The 23960-nt window shown below is 47.0% G+C and overlaps 1 protein-coding gene across 1 annotated transcript in view; it reads left to right on the top strand.

The window, feature by feature from the left end:
• The window catches only part of LOC139227543 (A disintegrin and metalloproteinase with thrombospondin motifs 19-like), a 768564-nt gene that overhangs the window by 422328 nt on the left and 322276 nt on the right, over window positions 1-23960 (top strand). The window contains exon 11 of the mRNA XM_070858408.1: window positions 13056-13157. Coding sequence (XP_070714509.1) covers window positions 13056-13157 — 102 coding nt within the window. The remainder of the gene's footprint in view (window positions 1-13055; window positions 13158-23960) is intronic.

A 23960-nucleotide genomic window follows, 5' to 3' on the forward strand; every position in this document is an offset into this window, starting at 1 on the left:
GAATTGTTGGAAGTTGCTTAGGTTAGACATGTGTGTGGAAATTCGTAACCTCGTCGCCAGTTGTAGTATATGTAAGCACTCTAATAACGACTCCACGAGATAAGGGTATAGTACTTGAACTGTAGTGACCTTAGTCCGTTTAGTGCAGTTCCTTGAGTGAGGATACCGAGAGGTGAGCTCTCTTTTATACTTGGTTACCTGCAGTGTGCAGGTGACCCTTAGGTCTCCATCAGCAGCACCCTCTGGTGGTACAGGTAAGGTGTATACAGTGTGAAGGTACAATCAGTGGTCTAGTGTTACAGTGCACACATTAATATACATAACAGGGAGGAAAGAACAAAAGGGAAGGTCTATGATAGGGTGAAAGGCAGTGATTAAATGACAACAGTGATGATGGTGCAAGGCAAAAGGTGGTAATGGGACAAGAAAAGAAAAAAATGGTGGGTCTAGAGGAGCATTAAATGGTAACAGCAGAATCCGAAAAAATGGGAGTAGTGGTTATGTCCAAAAATGTCAAATTCAGTGTTGAGTCATGAAGACTGCAAAGTGCCTAATCAAAGATGAGGTGCTGTTCCTCGAGCTTCCATTGAGCTTCATTGGAACAGTGAAGGAGACCGAGGACAGGGCTGTCAGAGTAAGAGTGGGATGGAGAATTAAAATGGCAGGTGGCCGGAAGCTCAGGGTCATGCTTGCAGCCTGAACGGAGGTGTTCAGCAATCTGTGTTTGATCTCACCAATGTAGTGGAGACCACAATGTGAGCAGCGAATGCAGTTTACTAACTTGAAAGAATTAAATCACTGTTACACCTAGAAAGAGTGTTTGGGGTCCTGAAAGATGAGAAGGGAGGATGTTGCATCTCCTGCGCTTGCATGGGAAGGTGCCGTGGGAAGGTGTGCGAGTATTGGGGGTGACCCTTCTACCCTATCACAGACATTCCCTTTTCTTCCCCCCCCACCACACACACTTTCTCCATCTGTACTTGCTTAAAACCTGTTACATTTTCCAGTTCTGATGAAAGAACATCAACCTGAAAAGTTAACAGTTTCTCTCTCCTCAGATGCTGCCTGATCTACTGAGTATTTCAAACATTTTCTGTTTTTGCCCACTATGGTAATGAGGCATGTGGATATTTTTAATAATCACAGACAATGCTGCTGCCTTTTTTACATGAATGCACAGCATACAAACAGACCATTCAGCCTAACTGGTCTATGCTGGCGTTTATGCTCCACACGAGCCTGCTCCCGCCCTACTTCATCTCACTCTATCAGCATATCGTTTTCAACGGGAGTGCACTGGGTTCTCATGCACCTTCCACTCCCAACAATGCTGCTACATCCTCCTACAATGCACACCCATACTACATGTCCTAAGTTTTATTTGTTCTCAGGATGTAGTGATGCTGGCAAGGCTATTTGCCCATGCACTGAGAAAGTAATAATAGCCGTTTTCTTTGAATTGTTGCAATCCTTGTGGTGATGCTGCTCCTGCAATCGTGTCAGGTAGAGAATTCCAGGATGTTGAACCCAGCAACAATAAGAAGCAGCAATATATGTCCAAGTCAGGATGGTGTGTGACTTGGGAGAGGATCTTTGAGGTAATGATATTCCTACAAGATTGCTGCTCTTGTCCTTCTCAGTGGTAGAGGTCACAGGGGAGAGAGGTGCTGTCGAAGTAACCTTTGTCAGTTGCTAATGTGCATCCTGTAGATCATATACACTGCAGCCATAATGTACTGATGAGGAAGGGGTTGGATAGTGAATAAGGAGATCTTCTGGGTGTGGGAGACACGTTAATCCAGTGCTTATCTGTTAAGAAGAAAAGCAGCAATGTGTGTCAATTTTTTTAAATTCCAATGACTCCACCGGCATATCAGCTGTGTCCATCAGTCGCATTTTCACAGGCGGGTGCTTTTCAATCATGGTGCTTACTGCTATATATGTAAACTTGTATATACCTTGTACAGCCACCAGAAGGCTCATCCCCTGGAGTCCCAAGGGATCCCACAATCCTTTGGGAGCACAGGTACTTAAGGAGGCCTCACAGGCTGGAGAGGCACTCTGGAGACCTGTGATAAAAGACTAAGGTCACACTTTACTTTGAGCTCACAGTATCCAGTCAGACTCTTTATTCATACACAACAACTGGCGACGAAATACAGATGACAAACCCAACGATGCCGAGAACAGTGGGCATCCTGGAGAAATTCTCGGAGGGAGATGATTGGGAAAGCTTCATGGAGCGACTCGACCAATACTTCGTGGCCAATGAGCTGGAAGGAGAAGCGAAAGCTGCCAAACGAAGGGCGATTCACCTCAGCGTCTGCGGGGCACCAATGTATGGCCTCATGAAAAATGTGCTTGCTCCATCAAAACCCACAGAGAAATCGTACGATGATTTGTGCACTCTGGTCCGGGAGCATTTGAACCCGAAGGAAAGCGTTATGATGGCGAGGTACCGGTTCTACACCTACGAAAGGTTTGAAAGCCAGGAAGTGGCGAGTTATGTTGCCAAGCTAAGATGCCTTGCAGGACATTGCGAGTTTGAAGGACATTAGGAGCACATGCTCAGAGACTTTTTTGTACTTGGCATTGGCCATGAAATGATACTTCGCAAACTTTTGACTGTAGAGACTCCAACCTTGAGTAAGGCCATAGCGATAGTCCACGCGTTCATTGCCACCAGTGACAATACTAAGCAAATCTCTCAGCACACGAGTGATGCTACAAGTACTGTGAACAAAGTGATGTTGTTTTCAAATCGCAATGTACAAGGCAGGCCCCACATGCCTGCAGCTGCACGTCCGCAGATGTCTCAGAGTCCACCATCAAGGGTGATGAATGCAAGGCCATTAACACCTTGTTGGCGCTGTGGGGGTGATCATCATTTCCATTTATGCCATTTCAAAGGGTACGTTTGCAAGGTGCTGTGGAACAATGGAACACCTCCAACGTATGTGCAGGCAAGCTGCAAACCCTGTTAATCCTGCAAACCATCATGTTGCAGAGGAGGACAGATCCACGGTGGATCACAACGAACCAGAGCCTCAGACTGAGGAGGCAGAGGTATATGGGATGTACACATTTACCACAAAGTGTCCCCTGATAATGCTGAAGGTTGAATTAAATGGACTCCCAGTTTCAATGGAGCTTGACACGGGCACGAGCCAGTCCATTATGAGCAAAAAGACTTTTGAAAAATTGTGGTGGAGCAAGGCCTCAAGGCCAGTCTTGACTCCCAATTGCAAGAAACTAAGAACTTACACAAAGAAACTGATTCCCATAATTGGCAGTGCTACTGTAAAGATCTCCTACGATGGAGCGGTGCACAGGCTGTCACTCTGGGTGCTAGCAGGCGATGGTCCCACGCTGCTCGGCAGGATCTGGCTGGAAAAGATACGCTGGAACTGGGACGATGTCCGAGCACTCTCATCCGCTGACGACACTGCGTGTGCCCAGGTCTTAAACAAGTTCCCTTCGCTGTTCGAACCAGGCATCAGGAAGTTCCAAGGAGCAAAAGTGCAGATCCACCTAATTCCGGGGGCGTGACCCATCCATCACAAGGTGAGAGTAGTACCGTACATGATGAGAGAAAGGGTAGAGATCGAGCTAGACCGGCTGCAACGAGAGGGCATCATTTCGCTGATCGAATTCAATGAGTGGGCCAGTCCGATTGTTCCAGTCCTCAAGGAAGACAGCACCGTCAGAATCTGTGGTGATTACAAAGTAACTATCAATCGTTTCTCTCTGCAGGATCAATACCCACTACCAAAGGCTGACGACCTCTTTGCTACCCTGGCGGGAGGAAAGACGTTCACTAAGCTGCACTTGATCTCAGCCTACATGATGCAAGAGCTGGAAGAATCAACGAACAGCCTCACCTGCATCAACACGCACAAAGGTCTCTTCATTTATAACAGATGCCAGTTTGGAATTCGATCAGCCACGGCGATATTCCAGAGAAATATGGAAAGCTTACTGAAGTCGGTCACGCGCATGGTGGTCTTCCAGGACAACATCTTGGTTACAGGTCGGGACACAGTCGAGCATCTGCAGAACCTGGAGGAGGTTCTTAGTCGACTCAACTGTGTGGGGCTCAGGTTAAAACGCTCAAAGTGCGTTTCATGGCGCCTTAAGTGGAGTTCCTGGGGAGAAGAATCACGGTGGATGGCATCAGGCCCACCGATTCGAAGACGGAGGCAATCAAGAACGCACCAAGGCCACAGAACGTGACAGAGCTGTGGTCATTTCTTGGACTCCTGAACTACTTTGGTAACTTCTTACCGGGTCTCAGCACACTGTTAGAACCACTGCACTCTTTACTGCGTAAAGGAGATGAATGGGTTTGGGCAAAAGCCAAGAAAATGCCTTTGTAAAAGCTAGAAAATTGTTGTGCTCAAATAATTAACTTGTGGTGTATGATCCATGTAAGCGTTTGGTACTAGCATGTGATGCGTCATCGTACGGCACCGGGTGTGTATTGCAACAAGCTAATGATTCTGGGAAATTGCAACCGGTTGCTTAGGCAGAAGCCTGTCTAAGGCTGAGAGAGCCTACAGCATGATTGAAAAAGAAGTGTTAGCGTTTGTCTATGGGGTAAAGAAAATGCATCACTATCTGTTTGGGCTAAAATTTGAATTGGAAACTGACCATAAGCCACTAATATCCCTGTTTTCTGAGAGTAAAGGGATAAATACGAATGCATCGGCCTGCATCCAGAGATGGGCGCTCACGTTGTCCGCATACAACTATGCCATCCGCCATAGGCCAAGCACAGAAAACTGTGCCGATGCTCATGGTAGGCTGCCATTGCCCACCACGGGGATGGAAATGGCCCAGCCCGCAGATTTAATCGTGGTTATGGAAGCATTTGCGAGTGAGCCTGACAGATTAGAACTTGGATGAGCCAGGACCCCTTACTGTCCCTAGTAAAAAAATAGTGTGTTTCATGGGAGCTGGTCCAGTGTCTCAGTGGAAATGCAGGAAGAGATAAAGCCGTACCAGCGGCGCAAAGATGAAATGTCTATACAGGCAGACTGCCTTCTGTGGGGCAATCGGGTAGTGGTCTCCAAGAAGGGCAGAGACTTTCATCCGTGATCTCCACAGTACCCACCCAGGCATCGTAATGATGAAAGCCATAGCCAGTTCCCACGTGTGGTGGCCTCGTATCGATGCGAACTTAGTCCTGCGTGCGCAGATGTAACACATGCTCGCAGTTAAGCAATGCACCCAGGGAGGCACCACTAAGTTTATGGTCTTGACCCTCCAAACCGTGGTCCAGGATCCATATCGATTATGCAGGCCCGTTTTTGGGTAAAATGTTCCTTGTGGTTGTAGATGCGTACTCCAAATGGATTGAATGTGAGAAAATGTTGGCAAGCACGTCCGCTGCCACCACTGAAAGCCTGCGGGCCATGTTTGCCACGCACGGAGTACCTTATGTCCTTGTGAGCGATAACGGGCCATGTTTTATCAGTGCCGAGTTCAAAGAGTTTATGACCCGTAACGGGATCAAACATGTTACATCTGCCCCATTCAAACCAGCATCCAATGGTCAGGCAGAGAAAGCAGTGCAAACTATCACTGGCTTGAGGAGGGTAACTGAAGGCTCACTGCAGACTCGCCTATCCCGAGTCCAGCTTAGATACCGCACGAGACCCCACTCGCTCACTGGGACTCCACCTGCTGAACTGTTCATGAAAAGGGCACTCAAGACAAGGCTCTCGTTAGTTCACCCTGATCTACATGAACAGGTAGAGTGCAGGCGGCTTCAATAAAGTACATATCATGATAACGTAAATATGCCACACAAAATTGAAATCAATGATCCTGTATTTGTATTGAATTATAGACAAGGTCCCAAGCGGTTTCCCGGCACTATCATGGCCAAAGAGGGGAGCAGGGTGTTTCGGGTCAAACTTCCAAAAGGACTTGTTAACCGGAAACACTTGGACCAAATCAAATTCAGATTCACGGACTATCCTGAGCAACCCACTTTGGACCCTACCTTCTTTGAACCCCCAACATACACACCAGTGGCAATTGACACTGCGGTTGGCCACAAAGCAGAAGCAATCACCCGCAGCAACCCAGCAGGACTCACTACACCAGGTAGCCCAGCAGCCCTGCGAGGGTCCAACCAACGATTCACCAAAACCAGCATTTGCACCGAGACTATCAACCAGGGAAAGAAAGGCCCCAGATCGACTCACCTTGTAAATAGTTATACTGTTGACTTTTGCGGGGGAGTGTTGTTATATATGTAAACTTGTATATACCTTGTAAAGCCACCAGAGAGCTCATACCCTAGAATCCCAAGGGATCCCACAATCCCTTGGGAGCACAGGTACTTAAGGAGGCCTCACAGGCTGGAGAGGCACTCTGGAGACCTGCAATAAAAGACTAAGGTCACACTTTACTTTGAGCTCACAGTATCCAGTAAGACTCTTTATTCATACACAACACTTACCTCACTTCATTTGTCTATGGCTCAGTGCTGGGACTGGGAGCAGAAAGGACGATAGATTTCTTTGGAGCAATTGACTCCCCCAAGCTTACAAAGGCTGAGCTTGAGGGTGACAGCACTACTGACTCCCTCCGTAATAGACTGCAACCCCACACAAGGTCATAAACTAGGGCACTCTTAGACTCTACCCCGGAATACAACAGCACCCCGAGTCACCGTGCACTGGGGACAGTAGCTATAGGTGCTGCTTTTACTAGCGCAACCAATGCCATTGCCTCTAACTTAGCCACCCATCTGAATCCCAGTGTAGTTGGCTTTTCCTGCCAACAGTTGCAGAGACACTTAGAAGAAAGGCACAATAAGGGTTCTCTGGACAAGTAACAGAAAGGTGCAGCACCCAACACCCTGTTTTCTAGCTGAAAAAATCAATGTGCCTCTGCAAGAAATGGCCATGTTTGACACTTCCAGGCATGTCCCCGGAGGGCAACATTGCACCATTCCTGCCAGCAGGTGGTAACCAGGCTCAATATTGTGAACACTGCCTGCAGGCGCTGGGATCAGGTGCATAACAAGATGGAACACTAAATAAAATTTGTCAGATAAGATTGCCTGACAGTACCATATATGTTAGAGGCTCAAGATTTCATGTTGCAAAGTATTGTCTGATAACTTGTTCCACATCTACTGTTCACCCATGCCAAGTCCTACCAAAACCTCGCAGCTCTTTCATTGCATCTCATAGATACTCATACTTTTGTTGAATACCCCATCAATGTACAATTGAGAGCCTTGTCACACATATCTTCCAAGGGCTACACACCACAAGTCATTGTAAACCAATCTAGTTGCAGAATTGGTAGTCACTTACTGACATGCAAGTTGATATGCAGGTTCTGCACATTTCTGTCAACTTGCATGCATTCCTGCAGTTTCCAGCATGCCAAGACTTTTCTGCTTGTATCTTGAATAAACAGCTTTGGTGTGATATTTGTGATTTAGTGTTCACCAAAAGGCTCCTTCTTTTGACAGATATCTCCAGATCTACTCACTGGAACTTTGTTTACTCTCTCTGGTGCTTTAACACCAGCTTTGAATGGGAGAAATTAACACAATGTGAGAGGGAATAAAATAAATCCTGAGTTAATTTACATGTTCTACATTAATTACTACCAAATATAGTCTGTGCATCAAGATGGCCCTGAAATTGCGGTCGCAAGCTTCCCGTGGGTGTAAGCCTCCAATTGCAATACTATCGACGAAAGTACCTGGTGGTCCGGAGATTCGGTGACTTGCGGTCCTGGGGATCTACACGAAGGCCAGCGTAGGGGCCCACGTATCTCAGGATCGTATGGGTTTCGTATGGATCTCTGGGATCACGTGGGCCAGCCCAACCTATCAGAGTAGGGGATCCCCATTCACACTTATAATTCCATATGTACAGAGCTGCGATAAGTATGAATGAGAGTACCCCCCAAAACACTGAAAATATATTTTAAAAACACATTACATATTTAATTAAATATTTAATTTCATTAAATATTTTATCCAAACATTTATTTTTTTGAATTTTTAAAAATGTTTTAAAGGGCTAAAAATAAACCTACCTTAATGGACCGGGTTTTTAATATATAAATGAGTGATAACATTTTATTTTTCTATTATTTAAAACTTACATTGGTAAAAGCAGGCTTTGCACCTGCTTTTACCAGCATGGGAATTTGAAGGACGTTCGCTGGGCAAATAGCCCAACTTTCTGCCCGCGGAGGCTCTTTTCCTTCGCATGCGTGCGAACTGTCAAAAGGATTTTTGGCAGATTGCAAGTGCCGGGTTTAGGTGCATAAGCTTCGCATACCTAAACACGGAACTTGTGTGGACCCCAAGGGCACATGCGCAGTTCGTACGCACCCATAGGAGCACCATTTCAGGCCCGATGTATTGAAAATATTAATGCCCAACAGCAATGTTTAGGAGCATGGGCAAAGTTAGCTCTCACTCAATTATGACCAAATTACAAAATATATGACCGCCTAAACCTCAATTACCCCATGTGCTAGCTACAACACACAAAGCAAACTAAACCCCCTTGGTACAAGTTTAAAATTAAACAATCAATAGAAACAAACTTACAATGGTAAATTAAAGAAAAACTAAAGTCATTCAATATGGGTGAATTTGAACTTGAGCCTTCTCCCGCTCCACTGATGTAACTTTGGCAGAAATTCGGTGGAAACCCTGTTCATGTGCGTAAATGGGATTTCCACAAAACCTCTGCTGACATTTCGAAGGCAGACCTTGAGATGCCCCGAGACTTGGGAGGTGTGTTGCTATATAAATGCAAGTTGTTGTTGAAGAAGTTCACCCACAATATTTAGCAGTGTTATTATGAACCTGATTCTGCGGTTAATGGCGAAGGAATGGCGCTCGCCATTCATTCTTCTTCTTCAGCAATGCCTTGGTGTCGAGGATGACATGCTTCCACACTAAAAATAAGTTCTCAGGTGACTGATGAGTCCAATGCAGGATCTGCAGTCTCTGTCATAGGTGGGGCAGACGGTGGTTGAAGGAACGGGTGGGTGAGGTGCCTGGGTTATCGTGCACTCCTTCCGCTGTCAGCGCTTGGCTTCAGTTTGCTCCCGGTGACGAGACTCGAAGTGTTTGGCGCCTTTCTGGATGATTTTCCTCTACTTTGAGCTGTCTTGGGCCAGGGATACCCGGGCGTCGGTGGGGATGTTGCATTTTTTAAAGAGGCTTTGAGGGTGTCCTCTGCCCACCTGGGGCTCGCTTGCCATGTCAAAGCTCCGAGTAGAGCGTTTGTTTTGGGAGTCTCGTGACGGGCATGCAGACGACGTGGCTTGCCCAACGGAGCTGATCGAGCGTGGTCAATGCTTCGATGTTGGGGATGTTGGCCTGAGCGAGAACACTGACGATGGTGCCCCTACCTTGCCAATGGATTTGCAGGATCTTGCGAAAGCAGCGTTGGTGGTACTTCTCCAGTGTTTTGAGGTGCCTTTTGTACATATAGTCGATATCTCTGAATCACTACTGCTCTGTAGACCATGAGCTTGGTGCAGTGTTTGAGGCCCTGGTCTTCAAACACTCTTCCTCAGGCGACCGAAGACTGGTACACTGGAGACGGTGTTGGATCTCGCCATCGATGTCTCCCCTTGTTGACAGTAGGCTCCCGAGGTATGGAAAATGGTCCACGTTGTCCAAGGCCACATTGTGGATTTTGATAACCGGGGGGCAGTGCTTTGTGGCAGAGGCAGGTTGGTAGAGGACCTTTGTCTTACAGATGTTAAGTGTAAGGCCCATGCTCTCGTACGCTTCGGTAAAGGTGTTGTTGATGGCTTGGAGTTCGGCCCCTGAGTGTGTGCAGACGCAATCTTCGGCTGCGTATTGTGATTTGATGACAGAGGTTGGGACAACTTTGGATCTTGTCTGGAGATGGCGGAGGTTGAACAGATTCCCATTTGTTCTGTAATTTAGTTCCACTCCAGTGGGGAGCTTGCTGAGGGTGAGATGGAGCATTGCAGCAAGGAAGATCGAGAAGAGCGTTGGCACAATGACACAGCCTTGCTTGAACCCGGTCCGAACGTAGATGGGGTCTGTGGTGGATCCGTTGATCAGGATCACGATTTGCATGTCATCGTGAAGCAGGCGGAGGATGGCAACAAATTTTTGAGGGCAGCCTAATCTGAGGAGGACGCTCCATAATCCCTCACAGTTGACAGTGTTGAAGGCCTTTGTGAGGTCAAAGAAGGCCATGTACAAGAGTTGCTGTTGTTCCCTGCATGTCTCTTGTATTTGCCGCGTGGTGAAGATCATGTCCATTGTACCCTTTAGTGGGACTCTGGGAGGAGCTCCCCAGCTACAGGGAGAAGGCGATTGAGGAGGATATTTGCGATGACTTTCCCTGTGGCCAAAAGCAGGGAAACTACTCTCTGATTACCGCAATCGGACTTGTCACCTTTCTTGAAGATGGTCACGATTACGGCGTTTCTGAGATCTCCTGGCATGCTCTCTTCCTTCCAGATAAGAGAAATGAGGTAATGAATTTGCGTTAATAGTGCTTCTCCGCCATGTTTTAGTGCTTCGGCGGGGATTCCATCTGCTCCTGATGCCTTGTTGTTCTTCTGTTGTCGGATGGCTTTTTCTACCTTATGCCGGGCTGGGGTTATGCTGAGATGGTGGTGGGTAGCATGCTATGGGATGGAGTCGAGGACACTCACATCGAAGATAGAGTCTTGGTTAAGGAGATCTTCGACGTGCTCCTTCTAGCGGGCACTGACTGCCTCTTGTCCTTGATGAGCACCTCTCTGTTCTTGGCCAGCAGTGGGGTAGGGCCTTGGGTGCTTGGGCCGTAGGTGTTCTTGACTGTGCTAAAGAATCCTCACACGTCGTGGTTGAGGGCTAGCTGCTGGATTTCTTGTGCTTTCTCCACCCATCATCTATTCTTCAGGTCGCAAGTTTTCTGTTGGACCTCGGCCTTCAGACTTCTGTAGAGCTGCATTCTTGCTCTCGAATTGTGTTGCTGTTTCCAATTCAAGAATGCCTTGTGCCTGCGGCTTATTAGCTCCTGGATCTCCTGGTCTTTCTTGTCGAACCAGTCTTGGTGTTTCCTGGTCGAGTTTCCTTAGCGAGACCCGGCGGGCAGGGGAAGGCCAGCTCAAAGAGTAAGATGGTGGTTACACCTCCTTCTGGAAAGGTAAAACAGAAGAAGAATGCTGCCTCCATGGGGTAGACTTCGCCATATAAAATGAGCTAATGCGCTGTCTCATTATCCTTGAGGGATAAACGAACGCATCATGACTCTTCGGCTCACCCTAGCCCGGAACGAGTGCGTACGCCCCAACACTGGAAGCTACATATGAGATCAAAGAGGAATTCTACTCCAGCCTCTAACAATCCCTGTCCCGAGTCCCAACGGGCGACAAGCTGATCCTCCTTGGCGACTTCAATGCCAGAGTTGGAAAGGGCACTGACCTCGGGGGAGGTGTGATCGGCAGAGAGGAGGTAGGGAAAGTCAACTCCAACTATACTCTCCTCCTGATGAAATGCTTAGAACATGGCCTCGTCATAACCAATAACCTGTTCCATCAGAAAGACAAATATAAAACCTCATGGCAACACCCTCGCTCCAAGCACTGGCATCTGCTCGACTACATTATCGTCCAAGTGAGGGACAGCAAGGATGAATGCATCAGCCACCCCATGACAGGAGCTGATAACTGCTGGACGGACCACCGCCTAATCCGTTCTGTCGTCACCATCAACATTGCCCCAAAACAGCGACGGCAACAGAAACAATGCCGCAGGTAAATCAACGCTAGAGCACTCAAAGATCCTGTTAAGAAAGCCCTATTCAGCCAGCACCTCACTGCCAACCTGACAACTCCCAGTGATCCAGAGACGCAGAGTGTCCACAGTGTCTGGTCTGCCCTCAAGGCCTCCATAACTCGCCATTCATTATGCTTACAGCTGCCCACAGACCTGTTGTGGGCCTACGGTTACAAGAGATCCTTCTCAGCGCGGTGCCCTCTACAGTGGATCTGGAGTGTGTAGAAGCAGGTCAAGCAACAGTCTGTCTCATCAACCAATGAAATTGAAGGACCCTCACTGAGACATGCAGGGGGAAATTTTAACCCCCAAATCCAGGTGGGTTGGAGATCGGGTGAGATAAAAGACACAGAAAGGAAAAACTAAAAAAAAACATTTGCCCTGAAATTCCGATGTCCCGGGTCCGTAAGAAGTCTCCATGGACCCGGGAAGGCATCAGAAAAGCCTTTACGAATATTTACGAATATCTTGCCCTCCAAATATCCTTTAAAATCTGGCGCCTGAAAAAGCAGGCGTATAGCCTACTTTTACAGGCACAAGTGTTTAAAAATACACACACACATTAAAAATAAAGTTATAAAACACATTTTATTTTTTAAAACCCTCCCTACTACGGTAAGTTTATTTTAAGACTTAATTAAAAAAACTTTTTAAAAAGTTGCCAAACTTTTTTATTATAACAACTTTAATTTAAATGAATGTTAAATGTGTACTTTATTTTCTATTTTTTATTGTGTTTTGGGTGTTTGGGGGGTTTCTCATTCACAGTAATACAAGTCTCCTACAATAATACAATTATGAAGGAATGAGACTGCACATGTGTAAAATTAAATTTTCAGTGCCAGAGAGATTGTTTGGTACAAATTATGACTTATCATGCCGTTAAAAATTCACCTGAATGCTCCAGTTCTAACCTTTTGAGGTGTGTATAGTGGCAACTAGTGGGGAAGTAGCGCCCTTTTATGTATTTACCGGTAAATGTCAAATCGATTGGTGAGGTACAGTCGTGCAGCTTATGAAGGAGCAGGGCAACTCGGACAGCAACTTCCGGATTTCTGTGTTTAACTGTGCATGTGTGGATGCTGGAAGTTGCTGTAAAATTTACTCCTTAATAATAATGAGCGCTGATAGCCTCATCATTAATCATACCACAACATTTGGGCCAATATTAATTTTTTTCTGAAAATGTTAAATAATTAATTATTATCTCAGGATAAGTCACTGTGCTCTTTTTTTAAACTCTTTGTTGCAGCATGTCATATGTACCGGACTATGGTGTAAAGTAGATGGTGACCAGGAGTGTAAAACCAAACTAGACCCACCACTAGATGGTACGGAGTGTGAAACTGAAAAGGTAAGAACTTTAGGCTCAGTGTATAGAATATTGTTCAATTCTGTTTTCATATTTTTCTCTGTGGTGCATAAAAGTTACAAGGGTTTGAAAGCCTGCTAGATTGCAGATGTTTCTATTTGTCTGCCAAGCTCCTCATACCTGAAGAATGATAGAAGAACCTGTAAATGCCACAGAAATACGGCAACCATAACTAGAAGGAGGAAACTGTGGAGACCACATAATTACTGATACAACACAAAAAGCAATCGACTTTAACTGTGTCACTAAATTATCAGACATGAATATGGCATTGTAATTTGTAAAGTATTAACCGATCTTCCGTGGTATTGTTTAGGGGTCGTTTGCAATCTAGAGTTTGATTTTGTCATATTTAGCTGCTAACCTGAGCTGTCCCTTTAAAACCAATGGTAAAATTCCTCGTGCCAATGTTGTAGGGGGTGGGGGCGGGGGACTACTTCGAGAAATGCTAAAGATTTCACTGGTTGGATCCTCCATCCAGCATCCAAACACCAAAATCTGTAGCATTTCTCGAAGTAATCCTTCTCCACCCCTCTCCCCCCAACATTGGCATAATTCTTCAAACAAATCCCCTTCGGCCATTTCTTTAGCCAGACCTCGGCTATTTCTTTAGTTTAACCTTGAATTCCACAACTTCAGCTTCAGTAACAGCACTTCATGAGGAATTTTATCAAATTGTTTTGGGAAATATTTGTATCTCGTTTTCCCTTGGGATGTCACTTCTTTAAAAAGGTTCTTCAAGAGTTTTAATAGACAGGATGCTCCCTTTCTAAAAGCATATTGGTTTCTATTTATTAGATTTGTGCCATTCAGATATTCCTCAGGTTTGCACGTGATGAATCATTTTGTTATTTTCCAAAGTATTGATGTTAGACTGATGGGTCGATTTGCTTGGATTAGATTTGTCCCCTTTCTTGTATATGGGTAAAATTCAACTTAATACCAAGCCTAATGGTCACTCCACAACAATTATTGACTCATACAATGATTGTAAGCACTTCACAATTTCAATACTCATCTTTTTAATATCCTGGGATAAATGCGATCCATCCACAGGGATTTATTCACTTTGAGCACTGCAAATCTTTTTGGAGCTGCCATTTTATTGATGCAAAAGTCCTAAGCCTCAATGTGTACAGAGGGGTATGAAAAGTGCGGGGGAGGCTGGTAGCCGGTAACAAACATGGCAAGGTCAAGGACATGTTGGCCCTGCCCTTCCTGGCCCACAACGAAATGTAAAATAATATTTAAACTTACCTTCCAGGCCTCCTGTGGCCCACCATCCGGCTCCCAACAGAATTGCCTGCTATCCTGCACAGGCTTCCAACTAAAGTTCAGATTGGGTACTGATGACATAATGGGACCTTATCTGCTTATTTAAAGTTGGACCCCGCTTTCTTCTGTGGGTGTCCTGCTCATCTGCTCAACAGAGCAGGTTGAGGTCAGGACAAGGCAGGAAAGCAGTGGATCAGAGGGGGTAAGTGACTGGCCTCATTTTAACTACCCCACCTCCCGCACCCGCCCAGTTACCATCGGGTGCGGCCGGTTAAAATCAGGGCCAAGCAGTCTGCAGAGAGAACTTGCATCAAATGGGAAATATTACTAGAGTACTCGCTTGTGAATGTTTGATGTAAGCATTTGCTTAAAGTTCTAACTATTCTCTGCTTGACCTTAACTTCATATCCATTAGCATCTTTTAAGGTTTTCACCTCTTCCTTGACTGGCTTCCAGCTGTTTTGATACTGAAATAATTTCTTGCTGTTGACTTTAGCATCTGGAGCTACACTCATTCTGGTTCTCCTTTAGTTGCTGTAATCGCCCATTTGATGTACTTCTGAAGTTCCCATAATCATCCCAGTGGGCCCCTTCTCCCTTTGTGATGCTCATTGTTCTTATTTCACATCTGATTGTCTTGCTGAGACATTTAAGATTATATTGTGTCTACATTAGTATGCCTTTGAAAGTATAGTAAATCCCTGTGGGTCTAAACAACAACAACTTGCATTTATGTAATGCTTTTAATGTAGAACAAAAAGGTAAAGACACTTCAGAGGCATGAGGTAAAAATGGATGCTGAGTTAAAGAAGGAGATTTTAGGAGGGATCTTCAAAAGCTTGGTCAAAGAGGTGGGTTTCAAAGAGGACCTTAAAGGAGGACATAGGTGGTTCGAGGTATGGGCACCAATGATGTGGCAAAGATAGGGAGAATGCACAAAAGGCCAGAGTCAGAGAAATGGAGACCTTGTGGATGGGGAGAAGGGGATGCAGTTGCAGGGCTGGAGGAAGTTATAGAGAAAGGAGGTGCAGGGTCATGAAGGGATTTGAACACCAGCAGCCTGACAGCACAGAGCCAGTGGAGGGGGTCAAGAGAAGTATTGATGAAATAAAGGTCAGTGTCATGAGCATACATGTGAGAGCTAATCACATGTCTGCAGATGATATTACCAAGGGGAAGCATGAAAATGAATAAAAGTACTGGGCCAAAGATAAATCCTTGGGAAACTCCGGAGATAAGGGAAGCCATTGCTAGAGATAATTTGGCTACAATCAAATTGGTAAGAGTGCAATCAAGCAAGAGCAATCCCACTGATCTGATCAATGGAGTAGAGACGTTGGAGGAGGAAGGTATGGTCAACCATGCCAAAGGCTGCAGAGAGGTCAAGGAGGATGAGGAAGGATAATATACCACACTCACAGAGGATGCCAATCATGACTTTGGTGAAGTCTGTATTTGTGGTGTGGCAGGGGTGGAAATATGATTGGAGAGATTCAAACAGAGTTGCAGGAGAGATGAGCATAGTGTTTGGAGGTCACATTATATTCAGGCATTTTGGAGAGAACAAGGATATTAGAGATGGGCTGGTGGCTTGTAAGGACAGAGGGGTCAAAGATAGATTTTTGGGGCGGGGGGCGAGGGATGATGACAGCAGATTTTAAAGGCAGGAGGACAGTACCTTAGGATAAGGAACAATTTACATGTCAGATAGCATGAGGGCCAGGAAGGAAAGTTGGGACAAGGTCAAGGAAGTGTGCCTCCTGAATGAGATGAGTTTGGTGAGGGCATGAGGGAGATAGGTGAGAAATTAGAGAGAGGTGCAGGTTCAGAACTCAAGCAAGGGGAATATCTGGAGGGTGATTTAGCTTGGTGGGAAAGAGGAAGGGGGATGCAACAGAAACAGCTGAATAGAAGATCTTTATCTGAGTAACAAAGTTCATGAACTCCTCACACTTGTTGTTGGAAGTGAGAGTGGAAGGGGCAGGAGAGAGGGATTTAAGGAGATGGTAATAGAGAAATTAAGCCAGGGGATTATCGCTTTTCTCCAGGATGATCATATAGTGGTTTTGGTAGAGGAGAGTGAAGCCTGATCTCACTTGATGTGGTATCAGCCACATCTGGTGATGAATGGTTAAACCAGTTGTGCACCAGATAAGGTCAACTCTGCACCCCTTGGATTTGGTGAAGCAAAGATAGGAGCCATAACATAGGGAACAACCAGGATGGGAGAGAGTAAAGTTTTTGCTGAGAACAATGGTGGAGGTGAGGGTGTGGTTAAGCGAATCGACCGCTACAGATGTATCATGGTGACTGGAAAGCCAAAAGGAATTTGTAAATGACTCAGAGGAGAGTTTTTTTGCAGGGACACATGCAGAAAGAACCCACATCTACATCTCTACTATGTTGCTATGAAGAAGGTGGGGGATGTGTGTGGTAAACATTGCAGGGAAGTATTTGGAAATCGCAATGTCAGTGATTGAGACCATAAGAATAGCGAGACCATGAGAGATGGCAAAGTGAAGAGGTATACAGATGTCTGCGAGGTATTCAGTTCTGGACTTCAATGATGACGACAGATACAAAAAGGAGAGCAATCGAGCAATAAAAACATAAGAATTAGGAGCAAGAGTAGGCCATTCGACCCCTCGAGCCTGCCCCACCATTCAATAAGAACATGGCTGATCTTCTACCTCAACAACACTTTCCTGTACTGTCCCTTTATCCCTTGATTATCTTAATATTCAAAAATCTATCAATCTCCATCTTAAATATACTCAAAGACTGAGCCTCAACAGCCGTCTCGGGTAGAGAATTCCAATGATTCACCACCCTCTGAGTGAAGAAGTTTCTCCCCATCTCAGTTCTAAATGGCCGACCCCTTATTCTGAGACGGTGAACCCTGGTTCTCGACTCTCCAGCCAGAGGAAACATCCTCTCTGCATCCCTGTCAAGCCCTGTAAGAATTTTGTATGTTTGAATGAGATCACCTCTCATTCATCTAAACTCTAGAGCATATAGACCTAGTCTACTCAATCTCTCCTCATAGGACAATCCTCCCATCCCAGGAATCATTCAGGTGAACCTTTGTTGCATTCCCTCTATGGCAATTATATCCTTCCTTAGGTAAAGAGACCAAAACTGTACACTGTAATGTCCTTACTCAATGGCACAAAACCCACACGAGGCACATTCTATGGACAAGATCACTCTATGACCTGAGCCTTTAGTCACTGACCCTGCGTGGAACCTCCCTTTATATACCTGGATGACCAGATAAGGAGTGCCTCCCGCAAGTTCACCCCCTGTGGTCAAGGTGTGCATTGCTTAAGTACATACAGTATTGCAGTGGTGTTACATAAAGGTTACATACATGACATCACCTCCCCCCCAAAGTCTTATTGGGATCATAGGTTAAGTCTTTCAGGTGGTCTGCTCCCTCGTGGAGCGCCGCAGTTGGGGGCTCTGGTTGTTGAGCCTTGGCGTGAGTGTCTGTCACCTGTGGTGGTTCTGGCTTTTCCGGACTGACCGCTGGGACTGTGCATGCTGCTGAATGTTCTTGTTGCTCGTTCACTGGCGGTGGTTTGAGCACCATCTCATGATCTTTCTCGGGTTCCTCAGTGTCCAGGCTGAACCTTTCTTTAACTTGGTCTAGATGCTTACGGCATATCTGCCCATTGTTAATTTTAACCACGATGACCCTGTTCCCCTCTTGTCTATTACAGTACCCTCAAGCCATTTGGGCCCCACGACGTGATTGAGGACAAATACGGGGTCATTTATTTCTATACATCTCCTCCTTGAATTACGGTCATGGTACTCGTTTTGGGACTGGCGCTTGCCCTCAACTATGTCGGTCAGGACTGGGTGAATGAGGGACAACCGAGTTTTGAGTGTTCGTTTCATCAGTAGCTCAGCAGGCGGGACCCCCGTGAGCGAGTGCGGTCGGGACCTATAGGCCAGCAGGAGGCGCGATAGGCGGCATTGAAGGGAGGGTCCTTGAATCCTGAGCATGCCTTGTTTAATGATTTGGACTGTAAGTTCCGCCTGGCCATTGGAGGCTGGCTTGAACGGTGCTGGCCTGACATGGTTGATGCCATTACCCGACATGAACTCCCGGAATTTATAGCTCGTGAAACATGGGCCATTATCGCTAACAAGGATGTCCGGCAAGCTTTGGGTTGCAAAGACCACACGTAGACGCTCCACAGTGGTGGATGTCGTGCACAAATTCAAAATGATGCACTAGATCCATTTCGAGTGCGCATCTACCACAATGAGAAACATTTTTCCCATGAACGGGCCCGCGTAGTCTACATGAATACGTGACCATGGCCTGGTGGGCCAGGGCCACGGGCTGAGCGGGGCCTCCCTGGGGGCATTACCCAGCTGGGCACACGTCATGCACCTGCAAACACAGTGTTCCAGGTCTGAATCAATTCCCGGCCCCAAACATGTGACCGGGCAATGGCCTTCATCAGCACGATGCCTGGATGCTCGCTGTGGAGTTCCCTGATGAATGCCTCCCTGCCCCTCTGGGGCATGACTACCCGGCTGCCCCATAGTAGGCAGTCAGTTTGGATGGAGAGCTCATCCATCCGCCTGTGAAACGGTCTGACCTCCTCAGGGCATGCTACATGTGCGGGTGCCCAATCCCCAGTCAGGACACATTTCTTAATCAAAGATAGGAGGGTATCTCTGTTTGTCCAGATTTTGATCTGGCGGGCTGTGATGGGGGAGCCTGCGCTGTCAAAGGCATCAACGGCCATGACCATCTCAGCGCTTTGCTCCGCTGCCCCCTCAGTGGTGGTCAGTGGAAGCCTGCTGAGCGCGTCAGCGTAATTTTCGGTGCTAGGCCGGTGCCGGATGGAGTAGTCATAAGCAGCCAGCGTGAGAGCCCATCGCTGTATGCAGGCTGACGCGTTGGCATTGACAACCTTGCTGTCTGACAACAGGGATGTTAACGGCTTGTGGTCCGTTTCTAATTCGAACCTCCTGCCAAAAAGGTACTGATGCATTTTTTTACACCATAGACACATGTGAGGGATTCCTTCTCAAGCATCCCATATCCCCGTTCTGCTTGAGAGAGCAACCTGGAAGCATAAGCCACAGGTTGTAGTTGGCCCTCAGCATTACTCTGCTGCAACACGCATCCAACTCCATAGGACGATGCATCACAAGTCAGAACCAATTTCTTACAGGGGTCGTACAGGATCAATAATTTATTTGAACAAAGTAGGTTCTGCGCCCGATTGAAAGCCCGTTCTTGACAGTCCCCCCAAAATCAATCACAACCCTTATGCAGGAGCACATGAAGTGGCTCCAGCAACGTGCTTAAGTTCGGCAGAAAGTTCCCGAAATAGTTCAGGAGTCCCAGAAATGAACGCAACTTTGATGTGTTGCCGGGCCTGGGCGCTCGTCGAATCGCCTCTGTTTTGGATTCGGTGGGCCGAATTCCATCTGCAGCAACCCTCCTGACCACGAACTCAACCTCAGGAGCCAAAAACACACGTTTAGACTTCTTGAGTCGCAGGCCTACCCGGTCCAGTCGGCGTAGCATCTCCTCCAGGTTGTGGAGGTGTACCTCGGTGTCCCGACCCATGATGAGGATGTCGTCCTGAAATACAATTGTTCCAGGAATGGATTTGAGCAGGCTTTCCATATTTCTTTGAAAAATCGCGGCCGCTGATCGAATGCCAACGGGCACCTGTTGTAAACGAACAGTCCCTTGTGCGTAGTGATGGTGGTCAGTAGTTTAGATTAATCGGCCAGTTCTTGGATCATGTAGGCTGAAGTGAGATCCAACTTGGCAAACAGTTTGCCGCCTGCCAGCGTGGCGAAAAGATCCTCCGCTCTCGGTCTTGTAGGGACACCCGATTGATGGTGGCCTTGTAGTCGCCCCAGATCCTGACAGAACCATCCGCTTTTAGGACGGGAACGATGGGGCTCGCCCAGTCGCTGAATTCAATGGGCGAGATGATGCCCTCTCTCAGCAAACGGACCAATTCGCTCTCAATTTTCTCCCACATCACATACGGCACTGCTCTGGCTTTGTGGTGCACTGGTCTGGCGTCCGGGCGTGATGCGTATCACTACTTTGGTACCTTTGAACGTCCTGATGCCAGGTTGGAATAGTGACTCAAATTGTTGTAGGACTTGTGAGCACGAACTTCGCTCCACAGATGACATTGTGTGCACACCCCCCCATTTCCAGTTCATCTCAGCTAACCAGTTCCTTCCCAACAGTGCGGGACCATTGCCCTGTACAATCCAGAGCGGCAGCCGGCTCACTGATCCATTGTGTGTGACCGCCAACATTGCACTGCCTCGTACTGGAATGATTTCTTTGGCATACATCCGTAGTTGTGTCTCAATGTGTTCTAGTTTGGGTCTACTGGCTTTGAGTGGCCATAGCTTTTCGAGTTGTTGAACGCTCATGAGTGATTGGCTGGCCCCCATGTCCAGCTCCATGCGTACAGGGATGCCACTTAATAAAACCTTCATCATCCTTGGTGGCGTTTTGGTATATGAGCTGTGAATGTTTGCCACATGAACCCGCTGAACTTCAGCGTCCATTGATTTGCCCCAAGAGTCATCCTGCCTCACAGACCCCTCTTCTGGTCCACCTGCCTCGTAAATTAGCCTGGTTACAGGCTTCCTGCACATTCGAGCTAAATGGCCACTGAGGTTGCAATTTCTGCAGACAAATTGTTGAAACCTGCAAGTCCTGGCAGAGTGTTTGCCCCCACACCTCCAACATGAGCTGAGATTCCCATTGTTGTGAACAAAGGAGCTATGACCCGGCATTCCTCGCTGAATTGTCCTTTGACTGCCCTTGAGTACCCTGTTAATGGGTGTCAATGGCCCCATCCCGGACCGCATTGTCCACTGTGATGGCATAAATGTCCTTTCAGCCTGCCATTGCCTCTGTTGAAAATCTACTCAGGGGTCTATTGCTGCCTGGGGTGTGTTGAATTGCCCTTGCCTGCCTGCCTGCGGGGCTCTGAGTTGCGTTTATGATATTGACTCCCTGATCCCCCGTCGCGTTGGAGGCAGAATTGCGCGCGTATATTATTTTGGTTTCCTCCTCCCCTGCCATGAAAGTCTGAGCCATCAACGCGCTGCTTCCAAAGTCAAGTCTTTGGTCTCAATTAACTTTCGGAAAATCCCCACATGACCAATGCCCTCAATAAAGAAGTCCCTTAATATCTCCCCCCTACAGGCATCTGTGAACTTACAGAGGCTGGCCAAACGCCGGAGGTCCGCAACAAAGTCCGGTATACTCTGTCCTTCACGTCGTCGGTGGGTATAGAATCTGTGTCGGGCCATGTGAATGCTGCTCGCCGGTTTGAAGTGCTCACCGATTAGTTTGCTGAGCTCTTCAAAGTTTTTGTCCGCCGGCTTTTCGGGTGCTAGCAGGTCCTTCATGAGCGCGTAAGTCTTAGGTCCGCAACTGGTCAGCAGATGGGCCCTTCGCTTGTCGGCCGCTGCATCGCCCAGCCATTCTTTCGTGACAAGGCTATGCTGGAGCCTCTCAATCAAATCGTCCCAGTCCTCACCAACACAGTACCGTTCCTCTGTGCTGCCGGTGGCCATTCTCATGGGTCGTTGATTCCCGTTTCTCATCGCCAATGTAATGTCCTTACTCAATGGCACAAAACTCACACAAGGCACATTCTATGGACAAGGTCACTCTATGACCTGAGCCTTTATTCACAGGACCAAGAAGTGCTGACCCTGCATGGGACCTCCCTTTATATATCTGGATGACCAATTAAGGAGTGTCTCCCACAAGTTCACCCCCTGTGGTCAAGGTGTGCATTGCTTAAGTAAATACAATATTGCAGTGGCGTTACAGAGAGGTTACATACATGACATACACAGTACTCCAGCTGAGGTCTCACCAGGGCCCTATATAATTGCAATAAGATGTCTTTACTCTTATACTCAAATCCTCTTGCAATAAAGGCCAATATACCATTTGCTTTCTTAATTGCTTGCTGTCCTGCATGTTAACTTGCAGTGATTCATATACAAGGACACCCAGGTCTCTCTGAACACAATATTTCCCAATCTCTCACCATTTAAAAAATACTCTGCTTTTCTATTTTTCCTACCAATGTAGATAACTTCACATTTGTCCACATTATATTCCATTTGCTATGTTTTTGCCCATTCACTTAGCCTGTCTATATCCCCTTGAAACCTCTTTACATCTTCCTCACAACTTACATTCCCACCTAGTTTTGTATCATCAGCAAACTTAGATATATTACATTTGGTCCCCTCATCCAAATCATTGATACTGATTGTGAATAGCTGGGGCCCAAGACCAATCCTTGTGGCACCCCTCGAGTTACAGCCTTCCTACTCTCTGTTTTCTGTCCATTTACCAATCCTCAATCCATGCTAGTATATTACCCCCATTCTCATGAACCCTAATTTTGTTCAGTAACCTCTTGTGTGAAACCTTATCGAATACCTTCTGAAAATCCAAATACACCACATCCACTGATAACCCCTTATTCTACAAGTTAAAACCTCAAAAAACACTTGACAGAATTGTCAAATATCATTTCCCTATCAGAAATCCATGTTGACACTGCCCAATCCTATTATTATTTTTGAAGTGCCCTGTTACCATCATCATCATAGGCAGTCCCTCAGAATCGAGGAAGACTTGCTTCCACTCCTGAAATTAGTTCTTTGGTGGCTGAACAGTCCAATAAGAGAGCCACAGACTCTATCTATAAAGGCCCAGCGACAGCGAGAGGCGGCGGCAGTCCGAGAGGCGGGAGTGCATGGTTGGTGAGGCCTATAAACGCCCGGCGGCAGTCCGAGAGGCGGGAGTGCGTGGTTGGTGAGGCCTATAAAGGCCCAGCGGTAGCGAGAGGCGGCGGCAGTCCGAGAGGCGGGAGTGCGAGGTTGGTGAGGCCTATAAAGGCCCAGCGGCAGCGAGAGGTGCAGCTGCAGCGGGGAGAGAAGGCAAAAAAGAAGTACAAAGAAATCAAAAGGTGACGTCACAGCCAAGGGGGTAAGTGATTGGCTGGTGAGTGGTGAGTAGTTTTTCTTTTTTCTCTTCTATAACAGTGAGTAAACTTTAGCATTGTTGTTGCCTATCGAAGGGTTAAGTCATGGCAGGACAGCTCGGTCATGTGATATGCTCCTCCTGTACCATGTGGGAATTCAGGGACGACACCAGTGTCCCTGACGACTACGTGTGCGGGAAGTGCATCCTCCTCCAGCTCCTGACGGACCGCGTTGCGGAGTTGGAGCTGAGGGTGGATTCACTCTGGAGCATCCACGATGCTGAGAATGACGTGAGTAGCACATGTAGCGAGTTGGTCGTACCGCAGGGAAAAGATCCACAGCCAGAAAGGGAATGGAAGACCAACAGGAAGAGCAGTGCAAGGAAGGTAGTGCAGGGGTCCCCCGTGGTCATCCCCCTGCAAAACAGATACACTGCTTTGGGTACTGTTGAGGGGGATGACTCAGCAAGGGAGGGCATCTGTA

This window comes from Pristiophorus japonicus, chromosome 1 (assembly GCF_044704955.1).
Source record: "Pristiophorus japonicus isolate sPriJap1 chromosome 1, sPriJap1.hap1, whole genome shotgun sequence".
Classification (NCBI taxonomy): Eukaryota; Metazoa; Chordata; class Chondrichthyes; family Pristiophoridae; genus Pristiophorus; species Pristiophorus japonicus.